Genomic DNA, 23,439 nt, shown 5'->3' on the forward strand with positions numbered 1-23,439 from the left:
TGTAAATTATTCAAACAAATCACAAAGTATGAAGCAAGGATAAAGGTTCATGAATAGCATAATTTGCAGTGACTGATGGTTATTTTAGGAAATGTCAGTTTCATCCTAAATCTGATGCTGAACAAAATCAATTATCACCCAACCTGAATAAATTCCTTGAGCTTTACACCTGCTCAGCATCCAACAAATTACCAGTTGTTCTCATATTATGCCAGATTTTTATGAAAACAGGTCCACAGAGAATCCTGTCTTGAAACTGGGTGGAGAAACCCTTTAAATACTCAAGCATTTGCCCCTCTGGATCTTGAGCTTTGAAATGACATAATGAGGTTGATAAAAGATGGAGTGAACAGTTGTGCTGTATAGTCAAGCCGTAATGAAAAGACCCCTGAGGTGATGGTGTCAGATTCTGAAGTAGGGATGTGAAACAAATGGTCCCAAATGAAAGAGTGCACAGGTGGAAAGCCAGAGAGTTGGAAAACTCAACATGGTCCCATTTGAGCATGTGAATAGTGTCAGCTGATGGTCCGTTTAAGGATCATAACCGAACGCCGTCTGGTTGAATTTGTATGTTCTGAAGTCTGGTAATGACATTTAGACCATTAGATGCACTGAAATGACTGGAAGTCTGTTTAGTATTGCTGACAGCTGATTTTATTCATGAAAAGTCATGTTTTCGACATATACACACTTCATTCTACTGTAAAACATTCATGTTATCTCCACATTGTCACTGTTTTAGTGCAACATAATTCATTCCAGAAAAGCTTGATTTAGTTTCACATTAAAGGGTTGCTCGGCATGACTGAAAGAGTAGTGAACACACACACACACAAAAAATGAAAGAATATAAAACCTTATTCACAACAACATATTGAGTCCAAATTTGTTCCTCTTTATTGTGATTCCATTTCTTCTCGGTTTTAGTTCTCGGACCATAACATATTTGAAACTAGAAGCTTGATCAATTTGAATAACCCAAGTTAAAACAAATAATAAACAAATTGGATAGAAGAACAAACCCAATGTTAGCATTTATGCAAAGTGATGGAAAACAGAAGAGAGTTTGCACTGAACCTCACAGTAAGCACTGCAGTAAACACTAAGCAAACAGTTGTTTTTAACCAAGCCAATATTTTTGTTTGTGATAGAAGGTCAAAGGTGATCACTTGCTGTCTGTGGTCAGATGACGACACAATAAGACTGCGTAAAAACAATGAGGGCGTTAATGTTGCGTTCCCACACCTTTTGACCAGTGCGTTTCCGTGTCAGTTCATGTTGTTTGTGATCACTGTATAAAAATGATTTTGAACTCACAAAGAGCAATTTCTGATACTCTTTTCACTTCTCTCACTTAGTAGCTTGTACGTTTGTTTGCTGTATAGTGAATATGCTTTATATGATTTTTTTTGTGGATGTGAATCACTCATTTGACTATTAGATAAATTAACAACTAAACAAAAACAAACAAATAAAAAAGAATAAAACAAGCACTGACTCTGTGACTCTATGTTCACCAAACAGGATGCAAACTGTTCAAAAATAAATCAAAATAATACAAACTATGTAAGCAATACAACGATGTCTCTAATAAAATCAAATCAAGATCAACACCCGTTCATAGTCTTCAAATAAAATTAAATCCTCTTTTTGGGTTCATAACATTTTTAGACATAAATCTGCATTTGTGCATGGAGATAAGTTGAAGAACTTAGATAATTCAGTCATTAAAAATCTCAGATTTTTTATGGACAATACATTTAATATATTATATAAATAAATCTTAATATAGTTTATATATATTGTATTATTTAGACCTAAATTAGATTATTTTTAATTGAGCAAAGATAACAATAATCATTTGATTATTAATCATAAAGTTACTCTCATTTAAAGGGAAATAAATGGATCTTACAGCAAAAACTTTCAAATAATATATTAAAGACTCTCATAAACTTTCAATACAGCAGCTAACATGTCCCTTCAGAAAAAATGGCACTTTCTGAGACATTTCCATTCGATCCATTGATCACTAGGTATTTTCCAGGCACATCATGAACCAGCTGATCTCTACATAAGGACAACTTTGGCCGTTATACCATGCTCTTGTGTTCACAGGGACTGAAAACCATATGCTTTTGAAGAGGAATTTGTATGCATGCGTATGCTACGGTATGCACTGAAATCTGCAATATACAATACATTCCTGGTGTTAAACACAAAGACTGCAACATATCAAAAGTTGAATTTGTCAGATCTCAGGGAAAGCCAAACCGTATGTGCTTCAATGCAATGGGAATTCTTGCCAAAAGCCACTCACTCCATAAAGCTGTGAGGCCTTTCGATATTACAATAAAATCATTCCACTTTAGATCAAAACACTTTAGTAAAAGACAAAAAGCATCTTGTCTGATGATTTCAACATGATTTCAGTCAACAGTTTTCATATATATTGATAATCACCACAGTATAACAACTAGCAGTAATAAAAGTATATGCCATAAAAACTAGTTCAAAAAAAGATCATTTTCCACAAATTTTACACCATTTTCCACAAATCTCAAGGCCCTGGTTCACAATTGGAAGACACCACAAAAAAATACACATTGACATGACATTTTTTGCGTCAAGTGATGGACTAGATCACTGTCTTCTTGATTTTTTGTATATGAAATACAGTCACTCTTCTCAACCACGACAGGTCCAAAGTTCCTGGCCGTTCGCTAGAGATCCAATGCTAAAATAGGTTTGTCAAAAAGTCATAAGAAAAAAGTGTTGGACGGGAGAGCTTAAAATAAGGACATCTTCCTGGACAAAAACACAACTGCACTGTGCATGCTGGCTAACGGAGGTAAATGCACTGAAATCCATTATGCTTTTGGATGAGAGGTTTTGTGTGTGTGTGTGTGTGTGTTTCTCGTCTCAGAACTGACCCCAGGTGTCGAGGCCAAAAGATCCTGTGCTTGATCTGCTAACACACACCACACATTAACCGGCCCCTCAAGGGCCCACCGAGGGCTGCTTAGAGGGGCTGGGATGTCCTGAGGCTGTGTCTCTCTCTGTCCTTTATCCTGGAGAACCCCGGAGCTGTCTCTCATCTCTCTGGAGGACGTCCTGTGCTGGAGCTCACTGAGAGATGGGTGCCGCAGGGGTGCCGGGTGTTGAGGGGGTGGATGGGGATTGTGGGGTGCTCTGGTAGGAACGTAGAAGGACTTTGTGCTTTGTTGCCACCTCGGCCCTGACCTGCTGCTGCTGCTCCAGGAACTCCTTGAGGCGTGTGGTGGTAAACGTGAGAGTCTGTCTGCGCAGTCTCATTAGATAAGCGTCCTGCAGCCAGGAGTTGTTAAAGCAGTCCTTAATTGTAGGACGGGCCCTGAAACACACCGTGCAGAAATACATGAGTCAGTTCACATCTGGGCCATACTGAATGCTAGATGACTACAATGTAAAAGGTGCCACAAGCATTACACCCAGCAGAATAATTATAATGAATGAATACATTTTAAAACATAATTATAATTTTAAAAAAACGTGTCATTTAGAAATGACCATAATTATCAACTACTATGATGTACAAATATTTAAAAATTATATGTTTTTGTCAGCATGATTGTAAAAAAAAAAAAAATATATATATATATATATATGACACATTGACATGACATTTTTTGCGTCAGGTGATGGATTAGATTGCTGTCGTCTTGATTTTTGTATATGAAATACAGTCATATATATATATATATATATATATATATATATATATATATACACAGTATATATATAATTTAAATAATGTTGTTGTTTTTTTCTAAAGGGGTCGTTCACCCAAAAATGAAATTTTTGTTATCATATACTCATACAAAAGAAGATCACTCCAGTCTCATTCCAGTTAGACAGTTAGATCCTCACCTCCAGTTATTTTTCCACTTTTTTTCCAATAAAAATATGGTGATAACGTTTTTTGTTTTTGTTTGTTTTTTAATTAAATTGAGTATGAAATAATACAGCACCACTACGATGCTTGTATAACTATATACATTATATATTTAAAATATTAAAGTAATTTAAATGACCATGATTGTCAAAGGTGATTAGATCCACACTCACTGTTATAAATGATTTTAACTTTGTTCAATAAAAACATAATATAGTAATATAGTTTTTTTATTTTTTTTATTAAAATCAGTATAAAAAGTCTGACCAACTCTAATATGGCACATAAATAATTTAACATTTAAATAATACATATTTTTGTGCATTACTATAATTATTATTTTTTTATTATGTTTATTAGAACTGTGAAGGAAAATGTGTTTAATTGTGATAAATACAAAGTCACATAATATAAACTAAATTTAATTGTCCTAAAAAAGCTTCTTTCCACTACACAAAATAAAATGTCTTCCTTTTGATTTCTGATCAAATGTGACCCAGACATGGTCTTGACAGGTTTCTTGAGATTTACCCATATAGCCCAGATGAATATTTCTTAAAGCACTGTTTTACTCACCAAGGGTAGCTGCACAGGATCTTCTTGAGGAACAGAGAGGCACTTTGGGACACATTTTGGTAGAGCTTACTGAGGTCAAACTTGGCTGCCTGAATTCTGGCCTCTGTCTCAGCGGGGTCATTTTCTGTAAACGGCAGTCTCCCGCTGAGCCTGAATGGTGTACAGCATGACAAAAGCTTCGAGTTACACACTAGAGTAGCGTTCATGTCAAACATAATCACAGCCACTGACAGCTCACAAGCTCCAGAGAGCTTCTGGAATGCGAAGACATAATACAAGAGACTGACATAAGATAGAAAACTGGACATTTAAAAGTCAACATGAAATCAAAACAGACCCCATTTACTTTCAAAGACAGAGCTTCAGTGGACAACACTCACATGATATAAGTCAATATGCCAGTGCTCCAGATATCAGCCGGTGGACCCACCACATCTCCTTTCAACATCTCAGGAGCTTTCAGTAATCAGTAGAGATTAAAACACATTAGTAAGTGTGAAGAAATGTGCAATTACCTATAATGAATACATAACTAAAATATTAAATGAGAGGGAATGGTATACCATAGAAAGAAATAAAATACAATGTTTTACCTAAAAAGCTCTGGGATTTATATGAAAAAAAAAAACTTGTCTTACACATATAATCCAGTGTTCCAATGGGTGGGGAGAACTGCTTCAGGAACAGTGGATTGAAGGTCTGTGCACTACCAAAATCAATAATCTTAACAACATTCATGTAAGTGACAATGATATTTTCTGGTTTGATATCCAGATGCAGGATTCTCCGGCTGTGCAGGTAGTCCAGACCCTGAAGTATCTGTACGATATACGCCACCACGTCGTCCTCTGAGTATCGGAACCTAGAAAGCGAGATAAATTATACATGTAAGAAGAACATCACAACAAGAGGTATATTTCATAAATTTCATGCTGTTGGAGAAACTTAAAATAATATTTAAAAATAATGTTTCATTATCATTTACTAAAAAAGATTATTTAATGAATGTTTTTTGATGGTTTTTTCTTTTTCTAAAGGAATAGTTCACCCAAAAATGAAATTTATGTCATCATTTACTCATACAAAAGAAGATATTTTGAAGAACGTGGGTAACATGGTCCCCATTGACTTCCATTGTATGGAAAAATTTATTATGGACTACTATGGAAGTCAATGGGGACCAAAAACTGTTTGGTTAAACATTCTTCAAAATATCCTCCTTTGTGTTAAGCAGAAGAAAGAAATTCATACAGGTTTGGAACAACTTGTGGAACCACTTTGAGGGTGAGTAAATGACAGAATTTTCATTTTTGGGAAAATGAAATTATTCCTTGAAGTAAAGTCAAATAAAATTTTTTTTTTATTTTAACTTAAGTATGTTTTTGGCTTGATTGCAATTCTGACACAGTTCCTATAGTTTAAATCAAGTATAATTTTTCAATACTTATATCTCCGTTCACAATCACCATATAAATACCCCATATACCACAGCCACAATCAAGTCAAGTGTTTGTGTAGCACCACATAATGCAAAGCAGTGTCAGGGAAGGATTGAGAAGCGATGATTTTAGGACATAGACAAGTACTCAGCAGTCTCTGACCTGTCAATCAGACTATAGAGCAGCTCTTTCCCTGAGCAGCACTCAGAGATGAGCACTAGGTAGCGTGGGGTGACGTAGGCCTCATGCAGAGCCATGACCTTCTCGTGGTGGAGGGACTTCAGTATGTCGTACTCCTGTAACACGGCCTGCTTGCTCTCAGGCTCATACGGCACAATCTTGGCCATGTACAGGTTACCGGTGGCGTTTTCACGACACTCTCTGATCACACCAAAACGACCTCTGTGGTGAAGAAAATACAAAGGGATGAATGTCTGTCAAGTTCAGTATTATCAATTTATTTTATTTGCTTGAAAAGTGTTGATATTTCCTTAAATAAATAAATATCACTTGATATTCTGTACTAAAGTCCAACAACATTAATACATTTTTAAATGCGGCTTAAATGTACAAAACAGTGTATTAAGGCCAAAGGCCACTGTATAAAAGTAGTTGTTAACTACTAACTAAGTGTTAACTTAACTAAGTGTTTTCCACGCTTTGGTTTGTCTTATCTTGCTTAAAGCCACTGATCTTACTGAGAAAAAATAAAATAAAAATAAAAATAATATATATATATATATACACACAATTATGTAAAATGAACAAAATAAAAAAAAAGTGAATAAAAATAAGAAATCAAATAAAACACAAATATTAAAATAATAATATAATAATATTAATATACAACTATAGAAATAATAAAATAAAATATGCATTTCTGTAAATAAAATAAAATAAAATAAAACTAAAACAATAAACAAACAAAACAGCAAAACAAATAAATGAAAATAAATACAACTATAAAAATACAATTAAAAATAATAAAATAAAATATGCATGCCTAAAAATAAAACTAAATATAAATAAAAATAATAAAAACAAACAAATAAATGAAATAAATTAATAGGCATCATGAAAACATTTAACAAAATAAAATAACAAATAAAATAAAATAAAATAGCAAACAAATAAAATTATGTAAAAATAAACAAAGTAAAAAATAAGTGAGTAAAAAATAAGCAATCAAATAAATAAACACAAATATTAAAATAATAATATAATAACATTAATATACAACTATAATTAATAAACAAAATATAAATAAAAATAATAAAAAATAAATAAATAAATATGCATCATGAAAACATTTAACAAAATAAAACACTCTCAACAACTTGGAAAAGTAATTACATCAAAAGCTGATTTACATTATGATAGTAGCAAATTATTTAAAAACGTTATTGTTCTAGTATAGTGTTTATCATGTTATGAAAAAGATCAGTCACTGCACTTTACCTTGCTTTCTCATCCATGAATGTGTACGGTTTCTGTGGGACTCCCTGCCTTAGGGTCGAGTCTCCAGGTTTTCCTATAGGGGTCCTGCGCCCTGTAGGGGTGATGCGTCCAGAAGGAGTGGCTCTTCCACTTGGAGTCATACGATTGGGTGTGCCAGTACCCTCCCCTACGGGACTCAGACTTGTAACTAACACCACCGGTGGTGACAGGGCAGGAGAAGGCATGTTTGGGGTGGCTGGGGTCACATGTGCTGCTGTGGTGGTCGGGACATACATGGGCACTGAGGAGATAGGCTTGCCGATAGCAGGCGGAGGGGAGACAAGAGGGGGCGGGGACACTGGAGGAGTTTGAGATGGAGGGGAGAACATGTTCACAGGGGTCTGAGGTTTGGGCAGAACGATGGGTGGTGAGAGTTTGGCAGGAGGAGGTTGAGCTGCAGGGGATGCTGGGGAGGGTTTGGCCATAGTGATGTTGAGAGTAGTCTTAGCTTTAGCTGGGGTAGGAGCACTAGGGGATGGAGTTCGGATATCAGGCAGAGTACGATGACTCGGGGGAAAGGCGGCAGGAGAAGGTGTCGTAGCTGATGCAGGTGCAGCAGGAGGAGACACAGGCTTTACCGGCTGGACTGTAGAGGGCGCTGAAGTCACCGGTGGTGCTGCAGCCTGTTTAACGGCAGCAGGCTTCATTGCAGGCAGAGTCATGGTAGATGTTACCACTGAAGGGGCAGTAGCTGGAGCTGATGAAAGCGTTTTGACAACAACTGTTCCACTGGACTTTTGGGGTGCTGTTGAAAAGGAAGATGCATAGATGCATAAATTCCATTCAAAATTAGATTACACTACTGTTAAAAAATTTGAAGTGGGTACTAATGTTTTGAATGTTTTTGAATGAGGTATCAAATGCTTGCCAAGGTGGCATTTATTTGATCAAAAATACAGTAAAAACAGTAATCTTATGAACTATTATTATTTCATTATAACAATTTTCGGTTACACTTTATTTTAAGGTGTCCTTGTTACAGTGTAATTATGCATGTAAGTACTGAGTAGTATTAATTGACTACATGCATTTACTACATGGTTAGGATTAAGATTAGGGTTTGGCTTAGGGTTACTTGCATGTAATTATGCATAATTTATTGTTATTATAATAGCAAGTACATGTAACATGTTTAACAAGGACACCTTAAAATAAAGTGTTACGCAATTTTCTATTTTAATATATTTTAAAATTTTAAGCAGCCACTACTCCAGTCTGAAGTGTCACATGATGCTTCAGAAATCATTCTAATATGCCGTTGTTACTGTCACTTTTGATCAATTTAATGTGCGCCTGCTGAATAAAGGTATTAATATTAATAAAAATAAAAAAACTGACTACAAATTTTTTGAACCGTATTATTATATTAAATAAATTCGTATTATACAATACTGTATTTTGGATCACATTCACTGTCATTTGGTAGTTTTTGTGACATGCCATTTGTCTTCAAAGAACATGAAAAAGGTAAAAGAAACTATGACCCAAAAATGCATTAAATATGGGTACACCTTCAGCAAAAATAAACATGGCTTTGTTTAGTAAATTATTGGCTGCCGACAGCATGAAATTGTTGAGAACCACTGATGCAGGTAAAAACTTTTGTGCACCTGTTGAGTCCAGGACGATTTTTTCAGACAGATTGCTGTAAGGTCCCTGACCAGCCTTGTTCACGCAGGCCACTCTGAACCTGTATGCAGCACCAGTTGGAAGGTCCATAACATTGTAGTAACAGTCAGCCACACCTGTGGCTACTATCAGCCAGTTAGTCTCACCTAGGAAAATAAATATTACATTGTTACATGTAAAGAATAAGAATTGGTTGCAACACCCATCCTTTCCAAAAGAGGGCAGTAGAGCTGAAATAATTGTAACTGTCTTTCCTCTACATTCTCCTTTTTTTTTACATTTGGACAAAAAATATAGTAAGAAAATATAGGCGATTTAGGAAAATCAAGACCATTATAAAACATTCCATTTTTGCTATTAATATCAAATTGGAATGCAGATGACAAACTTTCCAACAATATACTTCATGAATCTCACTTTAAGTTCAGTCAAAGTAAGATAAACAATGAATGCTGTCCACTAACCCTCTGTCTTCCTCTCCAGAGAGTAGGTGCATGGTGCTGTGGTGTCTGAGGGTCTCCATACCACCAGAGCAGTGTTTTTATACTTCTGAGGAACCTCAGGAATCCCAGGACTATTAGGAAGACCTACAAAGTAATATATAATGTTTACTACTGAGCTCACACATGATAGCTGATTAAACATTATAGAGCTGAACATAAACAGAAACTTTATATATGCTATAGAAAGTCACATGGTTTTTCACATTTTTGCAATTTACATATTTTTCCCTGACCATGAAAACTTTGCAGATAAAGGGATATTATTATAATATCCACATTTCAGACATTAATGTAAGAAAGAAAGAAAGAGAATAAATAAATAAAACAAAACAAAACTGTCTCAGGTAGGGCAACTACATAATATTTGCACCTCTGCTAGCAAGTCACCTTTCCATATTAATCAGCTTTGAGAACAACAAAAAGGAGTGAATAATTTATGGCCTGCTGTTCTAGGAGAAAATAGCTTTGCACAATGATAAGCAGTGCATTAGCCTGCTCACGATGTTAGAAAGCCAATGGCATTTCTGTTCTCAAGGCTAAAAGAGCTCCTTCCTGAGTCTTGCTGTGATGAGTTATGCACTAACTCTTAAAAAGTAAATTGAACTGTTCTTTCACTGTGTCCCACTTTCATCTCTGTTCTAGCCTTTACTTTTCTGAGAAATTCTGGATCACTGCATTGTAGCACTTCTCGTCTTATTTTCTCCTCAAGGGGTTTTAACAATGACAGCACTTCTCTGCAACAAAATGACCAGATCTCATTTTCAAGTTTGAGAGAAGTGATGCATAACATTGGATGCACAACCCCGTCAGAAATAGTTTGAAAAGTTTGAGTTTGACTAGTGTATTGATGATCATTCTTGTTCATGAAATTATCTATTATGCATTGCTGCAATTTATACATAAACACTTTCCCCAGCAGAATATTTAATTCCTGTTGATAATATCTGGAAGTCTAAATTTTCCTTCGGTTATGTTTTCTCAATCTATTTCTCATTTACCCATCTATTCTCCTTCCTAATCAGCCAGACTTTTACTTCCTCATTAGCTTTCTTTCCGATTATTCTTGTCTCAAACTTACGAGCAAGGGACACGACGCATGAGCTGGTGACAGAGGCCAGAGCGTTTGAAGCCACACATTCATAAAGCCCTGCATCCTTCTTGGTGGTCTTCATAATCATCAGCAGCTGTCTCCCGTCAGGGCAGGATATCATGTTCATCCTTGGGTCAATCTCAAGTGGCTTCTTATCTGATAATACGCAAAGTTGAAAAGCAAAAATGTTAGTTGGAAACTAATCTCAAATCCACAACCTGGTGTGCTCTAATGTTAATGTTGACATTTTAGACTTTGACTTTGGTGTTGTTACTTTGAGGTGAAAAGAGAGCCTTCTATATCTAGCCAAAAAATAAATAGGTTTGCTTGTGTCAGCACAATTGCTATTAATGCATCTAGAATTTATGGTTTAGTGCAGCACAGATACTTTAAAAGAACAATATACCAAGAAATATATGCGTTTAATCATTTTTTAAACTCTCAAATGTGAAAGAACTTATTTCTACAGATACCACATGAAGCCAATATAGGGAACAAAATCTCTACTGCACTGAGATAATACACTTACAATTATTGCAAAGTTATTTTATATTCAGTAAATTCAGTTAAGGATATTGCACTCAATTTAAGTCAGATTATATTATCTTTAGTCCCATAGAAGCTTATATTACAATTTGAATCAGACCTTTCATCCATGAGATGCGTGGGTGAGGACTGCCAGCAGGGAGGCAGCTGAGAGTGACGGGATCTCCCTCCAAGAGAACGTGGTCCCTTAGTTTGATATGGAACACAGGAGGGAAGTCTAATTGTTGAGAGAATCAGTGAAAAGATTAGTGAGACAGGCACTATAATTTATCTCCCCACAGCTGTGCCAAAGCAAGTCCATATGCATAATTGATTCATTGATGATACATATAAATCTTCATAACAAGACCGGATGTAGTCAAATAGACGTCTCCTTTAGTGCACGAGTTACTGTGAAATGCGTAAAATGAGGTGTGCAATACCAGATGTTAGACGTGTGTACTGGCGAGAGTGGAGAGAGCCATTCTCCCTGGCAATGGAAGCTGGGATGTCTGGTTGGGAAACCGTCTTCTCTCTTTTTCCCCTCGTCAACCCCCAGCGGTCCCATCGTGATCTGCGCTCAATTTCTGCACCTGGAAAAAAATGCCGGCCTTTTAACAACAAGAAGGAATGGTCAAATTAAGAGCATTAACCAAAAAAAATAAAATTTGCGTACTTTTAACAGCTGATTCTGATTGGATGCTTGACATGGAATCGAGTGATTCTGATGAGGTCCCTTTCCCTGATTGGGCAGCCAGTTGATTCTGTGGGACACCCATCCTCTTCAGACTGCCACCTTCTGAGGTGGAACGACGCAGTTTTGTGAATATAGGTGTCCTCTTCTCCGTCTTGCTTTCATTATCATCTTTCCTGTCCTCAGAGTGGCTCCTAATCCTTGTGGATAGGCTTGCCATGGTACTGCCAATCTTCTTACGCATGGCAAGGATAGGTGACTCTGAGGGTGCTTTGGACTCAGGTGCTGGGGGAGGCTCAGGACCTCCATCCAACCTCACCATCTCAATCTCTTTCTTTTCTTGGGATCCCCTCCGTCCCAGTGCCCAGGACAGACGACGCCTGGGTGCTGAAGCTTCCTCTTCTTTGAGTTTCTCTTCCTGCCTCTCTACTGATGGGGTTCTTTTCAAGCGCATTGAGAGTCTCCTCATGAACCCAGGGTCCTTCTCCGCCTCACGAAGATCCTGAACTGACTTGGACTTCTCCTCCAACCTCCTTGGTACAAATTCTAAAGGTGCACCAATTGGCCGTGGGCGATACATTTCTTCTGCAGTTTCTGGAGCAACGGTGGAAGGCTTTTCTTCAGTCTTCTGGAATGAGAAGCGTTTAAGACTACGAGTTAGAGAGGACTCACGCTTTTTGAAGCGAGCTTCAAAGACCTCCTCAGATGCAATGTCCTGAATGTTGCTTCCAGGAGACGGCTCTCGCTTAGGGGAGGCACGAGTGGGAGTCTTAGGAGGACTTGGCTCTTTAGGAGGATGTTCTGTTGAGGCAACCCGAGAAAAGACTGCAGGATGTTCAGTGGTTTGGTGAAGGTCTGATTTGGATGAAGTTGTTGACACAAGGGTTGGTTCAGAGATGTGTCTGGAAATGGGTGCATAGACTGGAACTGATGATGGGCTGGTTGTTGGGGTTGTTGATGTAGGTGTAGGCACAGGAACAGGATCAGATTGGCTAGATGTCTGGACCGATGGTACCATGATGGTCTGCATGATGCTAGCATATGCAGACACTCTACCATCTGGGAGCACTGTACGTGCAGGGAGTGATGGAGTCACATAGGTTGAGACAACACTCTGGGGGCTGGGAGCTGGGGCAGCTGTTGGGGTCACCATGATTGAGCTGGTGGTAATGGTGACCTCTGGAGACTTTGGTGATGCCTTTACATCATCCTCAACTTCTTTAACCTCATCCTCAACTTCTTTAACCTCAATCGCTGGAGCAGGAGGTTCCACTTCTTTCTCTGGTTCTTTATCCTCTCTTTCTTCCTCTTCCTCAATTGTTTCCTCTAATATGGGGGTCTTCAGCTTAATTTCATCCACTTTTTGAGACTTTTCACTGGGCTCCTCGAACTTGCTCTGGACCTTCTCTTGTGCATCAGTCTCCCAAGATTTCTGATCAACACTTCTGGATTCATCTGCATTAATCTTTGGCACAACAACGACTTCTTCGGATTTACTGTCCTTGTAGAACGCTGACTCTTTTTCCTCAATTTTCTCTTGCTCACGTCTCTCTGGTTCCGGGGTATGAATTTTTGGGGTGATGGGGCGAGAATCCTTGAGTGGCTCTGTGAGAGCAGACATAGATACAGCTTCCTGCAGTCGTCTCTCTTCTATTTGTGCCAGTGGGATCTCTAGAGGTGCTCCCATCCGTCGGTGCAGGGGCATGGGCTCTGAATCACCCTGGCTGAAGGAAGCACTCTTGCGGAGTATCTTGGTCTTTGGGATATCATCTCTAGGAGACTCGCTGGATGCCGCTCTAACAAGCGGAGGGTTACCAAGGCGAGACCCCCGCACATAGCGCTTCTCATCCCCCATGCCTAATGTCTCCAGCAATGGGCCTCGTAATCCACTCATCTTGTTGTCTACAGAGCCACCCCTGAGAAGTCGCTGTCTCATTAGTTCCAATTTCAAGGCATAGTCTTCCTGGCTCAGCTTTGCAGCTCCTGGACTTGGGCTTCTCCTTGGAAGCTCCATAGATACTGACTTCTGTAGAATTCTACTTCCATCGGTAGAGCTTTCTTCTGTGCCCTCCTCTTGTTTGATGTGGAGCTGTAGGGCACTGTCAGCTGAGCTCCCTCTTCGCAACTCTCCTCTGCGACGTGCTCCCTCTGGCTCATCTGACTCCATGCTTGAACCTCTGCGCATTGGTCTCTTTGCGTGTTCTGCTCTTTTGGCCAATTCTGCTGGCTCTTCATCAGATGAGCCTTTTTCATCGTCTTGTGTTGACCTCTTTCTGGCTCTACCCCTAGCAGCTGCATCTCCACCCTCTTTCTCTGACATCTCCACTTCCATGGGCTCTGACTTCTGATGGCTTGAAGCAGGCCTCTCAGCATTTCCATTCGGTCTACCTGTCATTTCATCATCCCCTACAATTTCAGTCAATGACATTCTAGAACCTGAGAATTCCATGTTTATGGGCATTGGGATAAAAGGCAGCTCATCGATGTCTTCATCCGAATCTGAAGATGATGAAGGTGGTGGAGAGCCTTGTTTAAGATGTCGTGGAACAGCAATGGAAATGTGGCTGGAGGAGTCATCCAGTAACTCAGGTAGAGACCTCATCGCCATCTTAGATTTATAGCTGATAAGAGATCGCTAAAAGAGATACGTGAGCATTGTTACAATGACATACTAAAAGAATCTATAATGTTTTAAGCACTGAACAACAGTCGCTAACATTATCTTACCTGCCATTTTCTTCTGGACATAAACTTTTTGAGGGACTCTGTGCTGATGCTCTTACCCTTATTCAAGGTCTAAAAGAATGAAATATGTATTTTAACTATCATGGTAAATAATTGTTTCCATTAAATACTTCGATCTAAAATGTTTACAACTTAAATTAACTTGATGTTGTATTAATTTAAATAACATATTTGGATAGCCATGGATCCAAAGGAGCATTTCTTTACTCTTCTACTTTGTCGTTACCTTGAACCAGGGGTGCCGAAGACATTCATTAGCATCAGGTCTCCTGCAGATAAAACAACATTAAACAAATTGCCAGTTAACGGAAAGCGCTCTTAGCAGTAGAAATAATTTTCTTGACAATAAATTATCAACAGGAGTGTGGTGCAGCAGATAAGCACCGTAGATTCCACTTACAATCTATCAGCCACCAGCAGTTTAATGACGAATCCCTTAGCTTCATGGCAGAGGTCGGTAAACATGCTTTCTTCAAAAGCTACATTATAGTTCCTGATGTTGAGAACAGAACTGCGGTCGTTTTCTCCAGCAAAAGGAGAAACTCCAGTGAGACTGCAAAATAGAGTTGTTTAATGAAGTCTAACTGAAGATACTGGTATTAGTGATGCACATTCTAAGTAAACATATATTTTTATAATATACAATTGCATAACACTATACTAAAACAATAACATAATATAATGTAAAATTATCTAAATATTTTTATTCTAATAGACACAATTGAAATAATCCTACCATAAGTATGTTAGAACTCCAACAGGCCTGTAAGAAAAAAAAAGGTGAATTGTGAGGGACTAATGTATTCATGATACTTTAGAGGCTGCATACAGATTTGTTCAAGAGCTGTTTTGTGATGGAGGGACCAGGTGCGTTACCAGATGTCCGTTGCCTTGGAGACGGGTGTCTGGTTAACAATCTCTGGGGCGACAAATTCTGGAGTGCCATATTTGCAGTACTGTGCCTCATCAGGCGTGAACGTTACAGCATTTCCAAAATCACATATGCGGATCTGATCACTACTAGGGTCTGCCATGAGGATATTATCAGGCTGAGCGGAAAAAAGAGGAGTCTAGTCAACACATCGTTTCCTTACCGTGATTATTGCTTACTTATGGAAGTAAATGGTAATGACAGCAAATTACATAACATTTACCTTTATGTCTAGATGAAGTATGTCATGCTGATGAAGATAGCTAATACCCTCCAACAGCTGTCTCACGCTGGATCGGATCTGCAGTAAACAATTCAGACAGTTTAGGGACACACGTCACTTTTGCTAGTCCTGTCCCTACAGAAAGTCTGAAAAGAACACATTCTCTATCCTCTCGATGAATAGAAGATGCAAAGAGAAATGGCCCATGACAAAACCAAATGTGACAACAGTCTGCTCAAACATTTGAAACTTTTCTGGTCACTTTGAAAGATCAAACTAGTTCACCCACCTCTGACTCCATTACTGTTGATTTCTTTGTAAGTCTTTCGAAAAGCTCCTCATGGCATCTTTACACATTGTCAAGGACAATCACAGTGATGGGGCAAAGCTTGTGATCAACTCATCATCACTACAGCGTGTGAGAGGAAGTGTGATTGTGCCAGATTGGATGTGAGATAGTTATACAGTGGGGTCCAAAAATCTGAGTTCACAAGTGAAAATGCATCTATTTTACAAACCATTTCATTTAAAACATTTTGGTTACACTTTATTTTGATAGTCCAACTTTAGACATTCTACTAACTATAAGTAACTTTGTAACTACATGTCAACTATTTATCATTCATTTGCAACTACATGTCTACTAACTATCAGTAGGGTAGGTTTAGGGTTAGTAGAACAAGTTGACATACTTGCAAAGTTTCTCATAGTCAGTACGTTGTATGTTGTGGACCCATCAAAATAAAGTGTTTGAAGATATTAAGCAGACAGTCTACTAATACTCTAATGAACATGTCTTAGTATTTGGTTTGTTTTTCTTTTGAAGTCTAGAAATAGTGCAGAACCACAATATTTCATATTCATTTTACACACTTTTTTGTGTTTTCAATTTTTCAAAAGCCTAAAACCTTCTGCTCAAATTTGATTTGAATTCCAGACTTTTAGACTCCACTGTGTGATTATATCAATTTAAATGCATGTTTTATGTAAGATGTCCTTTCTTTGTGTGTCTTCCCAGGAGACTTTGCCCTGAAGGACACTATTTGTGACAGTCAAAGGCAGATGACTAAAGCAGGTGTGAATATATAGGGTACAGATTACACAAGCATCTGTAGCAACTCTCAGCGCAGAAGGGCACTATTCATCTGTACTTCTGTCTGACTCAATGAACTACAAGATGATAGTTCATCGTGACAAACTTTGAATGTCACAGAGTTCAAAATAAAACTTCACTTCATTTAATTAAACTTGCTTTTATGGCCGGCGATCCTTGAAGCTCTCAGAGATGTTAAAGGATACAGCTCTGTAATGATGATAACAGCATTCTTCTTCTCGAAGGCATCGTGAAAGTAGAGGATCCTCTCATGGTCTAGATGAGACAGGATGTTCAGCTCTCTCAGAGCGGAGGCCTTCCGTTTAGCCCGAGCGGAAATGAACTTGGCTGCATATTCAATCTTTCCCGCTTTCTGTATTACTCGTTTCACATATGAGAACGCCCCTCTATGGAAAGAACATTTCTCATCAAATTATAGAAAATAGCACATTTGTTTGGGGAAAAAAGGTGAACAGTGTTTTAACATTGGCTGAATTTAACATAATTCAGCCAATGAAAAGATGGTGGACAAAGAAAATATGAATAATCAATGCTTATTTAATTTAAAAGTGAAGTGTATGTCACTATTTGGTCATGTGACTCTGAAGATCGGCGTAATGGCTGCTGAAAATTCAGCTTTGCCATCACAGATTTAAATTCCATTATAAAATATATTAAAAATGAAAACATGTTTAAACTGTACAATATTACTGTTTTTTACTGTATTTTGATCAAATAATTTCAGCCTTGGTAAGCATAGGAGACTTTCAAAATCTTAAAAAAACGTATAGACCCAAACCTTTTAAACGGTAGTTTACATAAAGACAAATATTGTGTAAAATTTTTTTCATAAATGCATATTTATGATCAACTTTTTTGTTCACCATCTGTGGTCAAAATGTTGCCAAAAGATACAAGGTATCAAAGAGTGCACCTATGATGCCTTAACATCCTTTTAGAGCAGACAGCTCACTAGGTTTTGGAAAAAAGCTATTATGTGTGTAGAGCTGTAGCATGTGTCTGTCTGCAGCGGGTTCAGGTCTTAATAGAACGGTGGCAGTCGGCCATAAAGATTATAATTAAAGCACAGAGAGAGCGACAGCATGCAGAGCAGAGATACAGTGCCACAATGGCTGCACTCCTCTCCGCCCAGTCGAGCGCTCAGTCTACCATTGTGTCAAACAAATAACCCTCCCTTTAAAATGTGGCTTTGACTGTCTTTATCTATTAAACAGTTTCAAAGTCGCATTGATGTTAATCTGACCTGATTCAAAACTGACATGGTTTGAGGAGTATGAGGAGCATACTGACCGGAGGTGTTGATTTAATTGCATAATACATTGATTAATTCATTTAAATCAATATTTGCATATGAAAACCCCAAATAAAGATCATTTAAAGACATTTCCGTGGAAGAGAAGTAAATCTTAGAATATGCAAGTACTAATGTACCGTTTATGTCCATATTACTAAACATATTGCTTTAAACCGGGTAGTTAATCAATACAGAAGCTGCGCAAACCTTAATAAGAAGTCTGTATGAGGCACAGAGATCCCATATTTTCCAACCTGAGAAATCAAGGGTCTTGTGGCCTCTTCTGAAGTGGCTGAATCATTCTTTGATTGTGGAGCTTGAAATTGCATACTTCCCTACCAAAAGTGTATTTTCAATAATGTGACAACCCTTTGCTCAGCTGATGCTTTATAAAACCTTAGACGTGTGTGATGAGTCAGAAGACCTGAGATCTGTCATCAGCGAGAGCTGATGGATTCGGCTTTTTGAGTTTCTAGGCCAACAGAGGTAATCATTAGAGATAAATGGTGCATGTCCAAGTGAGGCTCTGGGCAGATGACTCACCTCCCAATTTCCTTGTGCACGTCATAGTAATCAGTGAGCCTCCGCATCTTTCTTAAGATGGACGCCTCATCCTCCATGGGGTCGTCTTTGTACTCTTTAGCTAGACACAGAAATTACAAAGTTAATTTCTAAAAGTCAGTCAAATTAATTGGCAAGTTTTGTTTGACCAGGCTACACATGCACTATGGGTTTTTATTACACATTTATTACCATTTTAATATACACAAAATAAATATATTTGAATAAATAAAATAAATGTATTGTTTATTTTAACCACACATTTTTTTTTCTTTCAAGTGTGCATACAGTATGTACATAAATGGTTTGAAAACTTTATTATATGTTTTGTTGCGCTTTGTTAACATTATTTTCTATGAAGTTGCTTTAGAACAATATTTGTTGTAAAAAAAAAAAAAAAAAACATTTGTGCAATTAATTAAAAAAAATATCTTTTGAAATAATATTTTGAAATAATTTATTTTAAATACATTCATATGATATATATGTTAAATACATTATTACACATAATATTTCTCATTCAGTATACAATTTTCTGACTTTTTGATATTTGACTCTGATATTTTAGGAAGGGGTCACTAGCAAGACAAAATGTATAATCGTAATCTTAAGGAAATCAGTAATATCCTCATAATTCAGAACCTCATTGGAACTGGAGAAGGACAAGGGAATCCACCATACAAAATCTTTTATCTTTGGCCCCATGACAGTGCTGGATTTATCATTTGGTTTGGACACGAGTCGACGTGCATAGAAACAACCTCCTTCATTAAAGTGAAAGTGCTTACCGATTTGGACAGTCAGCTCAGCCTTGCAGGACACAGAACCGGCCAGATTCTTAGCAGTACAGGTGTAAACTCCTGAGTCATCGGCTTGAGTGTTCAGTATTACTAAAGAACATTCATTGTCATCGTACACAAATGTGAAATGGCTGCTTTCGGACAGCAGGGTGTCTCCCTGAAAATCAGAGAAAAACAACTGAGTGGCCATCCAACTGTTGTGATTTGAATTTAAAATGCTTTGTGTGTGGGTTTGAGGTGAACAGGGTAGTGACGAACTAAGCCTCGAGGCAGGAGATGGAATATCCAACAGTAACATTCAAAGCATAAATTAGCATGATTTATAGAATGTGATAATGCTCTCAGGGATATGGCTCAAGGAAATATCAGGCAAGCAGTGTTAGTGAGAGATCAGCAGGTGGAAAAGGGGCTGACATGGTTTGACTTCAAGATCTGAATAAAAGTCAGATCTACCTTTAAAGGGTTTTTTTCCAGGTGTACATGGGAAATAGAAAAGAGATGAACCCTCAGCTAAACCCTCAGTGACTGTAATTGATATGAAAACAACAAACAGCTACCTCAGCATGAGTGCCAGGAAAGGCTTACGGTGAAACAGCAAGAATTTTTGGCTTCAAAGAATTGGGGTTTTTAAAAACAAATCTAAAGCACAAGTGCTCCTAGTTGCCCTCTGTAACATTTTTAAATGTATTTTTATATTTATAACGGTAAAAGAAAAATCACATTTTTGCACTTACGATGTTTATTATTTATAATGTAAACTGTTGTTTCATAGGGTTTTTCCAAAACCATTTTTCAAATTAAATGGGCTATTGTTTTTACTACTATTTATATTCCAAGTTCGCAAGCTGCGAGTTTGAGTATTATAGGTTTTCACTGCCACAAATGTTGATTTATTAAAAGAGAACCATATTTAATAGAATATAAACTATTTTCTAATTAAATAGTACATGCACTACGACAAAAACACACACCTTATACCAGAGGATGTCTGGGACGGGCTTTCCTTCAACCACCACCGCAAAACGAGGAGTCTCGCCTACATTCACATCCAGGTCTTCCATGATGGTCTCAAAAGTTGGCGCCACTAGAGAAATCAATGAGACTCAGATTATGTGCAGTAATAACAGAAACACATACAGTTTGTATTCTGTACACAGCAACATACCTGCCAATTCCAGGGTTAGGGTGCAGGTGTCGCTGCCATACTTGTTGCTGGCGATGCACGTGACCTGACCAACATCAGTGCTCTTTACCTTGCACAGCTTCAGCATATGCTGGTCATCATCAGGCATGCTCAAGTCAAACAGACCCGGTCTGTTAGACAATGTCACTGCCCCTCTGAAAATATAAAGGCAGAATAACTACTAGTTTTCTTTTGGTCAACTACATTCATGTCCTTGCAAAAGCAAAAGGATGGTGTTGATATTTTAGGTTATGTGACTACACAATTTAATAGATGCAAGAATTCAGTATGCAAATAGGTGTAACTCTGAGAAAACTGTTTTGGCTTTCTGAACAAACCCTAACAAAAATATTTGAGGAATACTAATACAGTGCTGCCTTAAATTATAGCAACAAAGAATTATTAGCATAGGAAAAACTTGCATTGCACGTCTAATCAAAGTTATCCTGGAAATCCTGATTTGAAAACGATAGAAGGCATGAAGCAATGACTTATTTTTTCTGTTCAAGACATGAAGCTATTGTATGGATACAAAAGACTTACAGCAATGCATAGTCATATGTACTACTATAATTGTACTTTTAGTGTATTTTGAGGCTTGCAAGTATAAATGTCCACTTTTCATGTATGTAAAAAAGCAGCTCGGACATTCTTATAAATAGCTCCTTTTGTATTAGATTTAAGAAACAACATGAAGCGATTTTCATTTTTGAGCATTTTTTTCATTTAAATTTGGAATAATTATTATTAAAAAGATCTGTAATTGATTTAATACAATCAAAATGCATTTCCAGAAATGCCAGTCATTTTCTAACTTCACTCATATATATGAAAATGTATAAAGTTAAAAAATATTCATATTAATAGCTTTTGAGGAATATTAATAGAGTGCTGTATTAATCATAGCTACAAACAATTATTAACACAGGAACAATTGCACTGAATGTCTAAATGCAAAAAAAGTAGCTATCCTTTGTATCATGATTTGAAAGGACTTTTATTTAATAATCATATGGTCAAATATAATGGTGCTTTTTTATCTTAAATCTTGCAAGTATGTAATCCTAACCACTTTTATAGTATATAAAAGAGCAGCTTAGACAATCTGCTAAAGATCTTTTTTTGTGTGTTTGACAGAAGAAACAACATGAGAATCAGTAAATGATGAGAGTCTTGTAATTTGAGCAATTTATCCCTTTAAGTTTAAGCTATGAATAATTATTAAGCATAGCAAATACGTAGCCATTCCAAAATGATTCAATGCAATCAAAATGCAAAATACCTCTTCCATGTGGCCGATGCATTGACGTGGTTGAGAGTGACTGTGATGCTTAAGGGCTGCTTCTCCACCATATACACAATGTCCGGCTTGTCAATGATTACAGGAGCCTCCTGGAGGTACGGACCTGCAGACGGAGAGATAAAAGCCAGTCTCTTGCAATAACTCATGCATCTCATTGACCCGTCTGACTGTGGCTGTCCTTGTCTGCTGAGGCATACCTCTATCTAGCAGCTGCACTGGCTCGGTGGCAGGCGATGGCTTGCTAAAGGCCTTGCTGGTGATTGATAGCACCCTGAAGGCGTAGCGGACACCTTTAGACAGATTGGTAATGGTATAGGTGGTCTGTTTCAGGCAAGAGGCAATGATGGTCCACTGGATCGACCCTAGAGCTTGCTGCTGAACAGCATACATCAGGGAGCTAGGATCTGGAAGTAAAAATCAGAATCTTTTTGCGGTAAGTTTGAAAGCGAAAACCAAAAGAGGAAATCTGATTACTTCCGATACATTTTTCAAAGACACTGCAAAGAGAGGAAACAGCGCTTGACAATATGGAATAAGGACGCTCAAATTTTATGGCTTAGGCAGTCAGTTCAGCAGTAAATCTGTGATTGTTTCCAACAACATCACCAAGACATAGAATATCTGTTGGAAAGCAATAAATAAAATGTTACGGTACCACAGTGCTAGTAAACTATATTTAGCTGGTGGCCATACTTGGAAATGTGTTGAAGAAATAAGAGGAGGTCAGGTTAATCATCTGTGATGTTCTCCAACTAGCGTCACTACACTGTTGCTCTATCAATATTTACAATATGCTGAGAGTACACTTAGTATAAAGAGAGGATGCCAATAGAGTGACTCTTGGAAATAAAGATCACAAATGAGATCTCTTTAATGGAAGACTTCACCCAAAAATGACAATTGTGTAATCTATCATCATATATTTGTTAAATTCAATAACTTTGTATACACAAATCTGTCATGTGTCTTTAGAAGACTTAAAATACAGTGAAAAAGATCCATATTTATTATGCTTCTGTGGTCCTTTTGAATCATTTTTGAAGCTTGAAAGCATCAGTTTCTATTCACTGAAATGACATGAAAGACAACATAATTTTCCTTTATTGTCAAACTAATCCTTTAATATCTCTATTTCTCCAAGACCACAATAAGATTAAGAAGAGAGCCACTAGTCACAAAACAGAAAGTCCTGTCCCAAACTCTCACTATTTGTTGAAACTAATCAAGTTGCACTTCTGGTGCAATTAGTGGTGCAGAAATGACACGCTTCAATTTTAAGAGCCCTGTTTGCACTTAAAAAGCCCCAATAATTTCAAATTTGTCTTTAGAGTTTCAGATATGTCAACATTTGTGTCTATTTTCATTTCCCCTGTATTCAAGTATTTTAGGGAAGCATCT

At 37.5% G+C, this 23,439-nt stretch overlaps 1 protein-coding gene across 7 annotated transcripts in view; it reads right to left on the reverse strand.

Annotated features, from left to right (window-relative positions):
- Positions 1-631: 631 nt before the first annotated feature.
- The window catches only part of spegb (striated muscle enriched protein kinase b), a 79,929-nt gene continuing 57,121 nt past the window's right edge, over positions 632-23,439 (reverse strand). For all 7 annotated transcript variants that reach the window (XM_058788180.1, XM_058788182.1, XM_058788183.1 and 4 more), the window contains 26 exons: positions 22,239-22,445; positions 22,021-22,144; positions 20,721-20,893; positions 20,527-20,639; positions 19,544-19,712; positions 18,738-18,837; positions 17,086-17,286; positions 16,076-16,133; positions 15,787-15,864; positions 15,509-15,681; positions 15,369-15,395; positions 15,033-15,185; positions 14,859-14,901; positions 14,615-14,683; positions 11,870-14,522; positions 11,637-11,786; positions 11,315-11,431; positions 10,657-10,824; positions 9,540-9,662; positions 9,057-9,221; positions 7,408-8,191; positions 6,112-6,351; positions 5,149-5,372; positions 4,891-4,966; positions 4,511-4,660; positions 632-3,373 (listed from right to left, as the gene is read on the reverse strand). In XM_058788180.1, the coding sequence (XP_058644163.1) occupies positions 3,127-3,373; positions 4,511-4,660; positions 4,891-4,966; positions 5,149-5,372; positions 6,112-6,351; positions 7,408-8,191; positions 9,057-9,221; positions 9,540-9,662; positions 10,657-10,824; positions 11,315-11,431; positions 11,637-11,786; positions 11,870-14,522; positions 14,615-14,683; positions 14,859-14,901; positions 15,033-15,185; positions 15,369-15,395; positions 15,509-15,681; positions 15,787-15,864; positions 16,076-16,133; positions 17,086-17,286; positions 18,738-18,837; positions 19,544-19,712; positions 20,527-20,639; positions 20,721-20,893; positions 22,021-22,144; positions 22,239-22,445 (6,785 nt within the window). In that variant the 3' untranslated portion in view covers positions 632-3,126. The remainder of the gene's footprint in view (positions 3,374-4,510; positions 4,661-4,890; positions 4,967-5,148; positions 5,373-6,111; positions 6,352-7,407; positions 8,192-9,056; positions 9,222-9,539; positions 9,663-10,656; positions 10,825-11,314; positions 11,432-11,636; positions 11,787-11,869; positions 14,523-14,614; positions 14,684-14,858; positions 14,902-15,032; positions 15,186-15,368; positions 15,396-15,508; positions 15,682-15,786; positions 15,865-16,075; positions 16,134-17,085; positions 17,287-18,737; positions 18,838-19,543; positions 19,713-20,526; positions 20,640-20,720; positions 20,894-22,020; positions 22,145-22,238; positions 22,446-23,439) is intronic.

Source organism: Onychostoma macrolepis, chromosome 09 (genome assembly GCF_012432095.1).
Source record: "Onychostoma macrolepis isolate SWU-2019 chromosome 09, ASM1243209v1, whole genome shotgun sequence".
Taxonomy (NCBI): domain Eukaryota; kingdom Metazoa; phylum Chordata; class Actinopteri; order Cypriniformes; family Cyprinidae; genus Onychostoma; species Onychostoma macrolepis.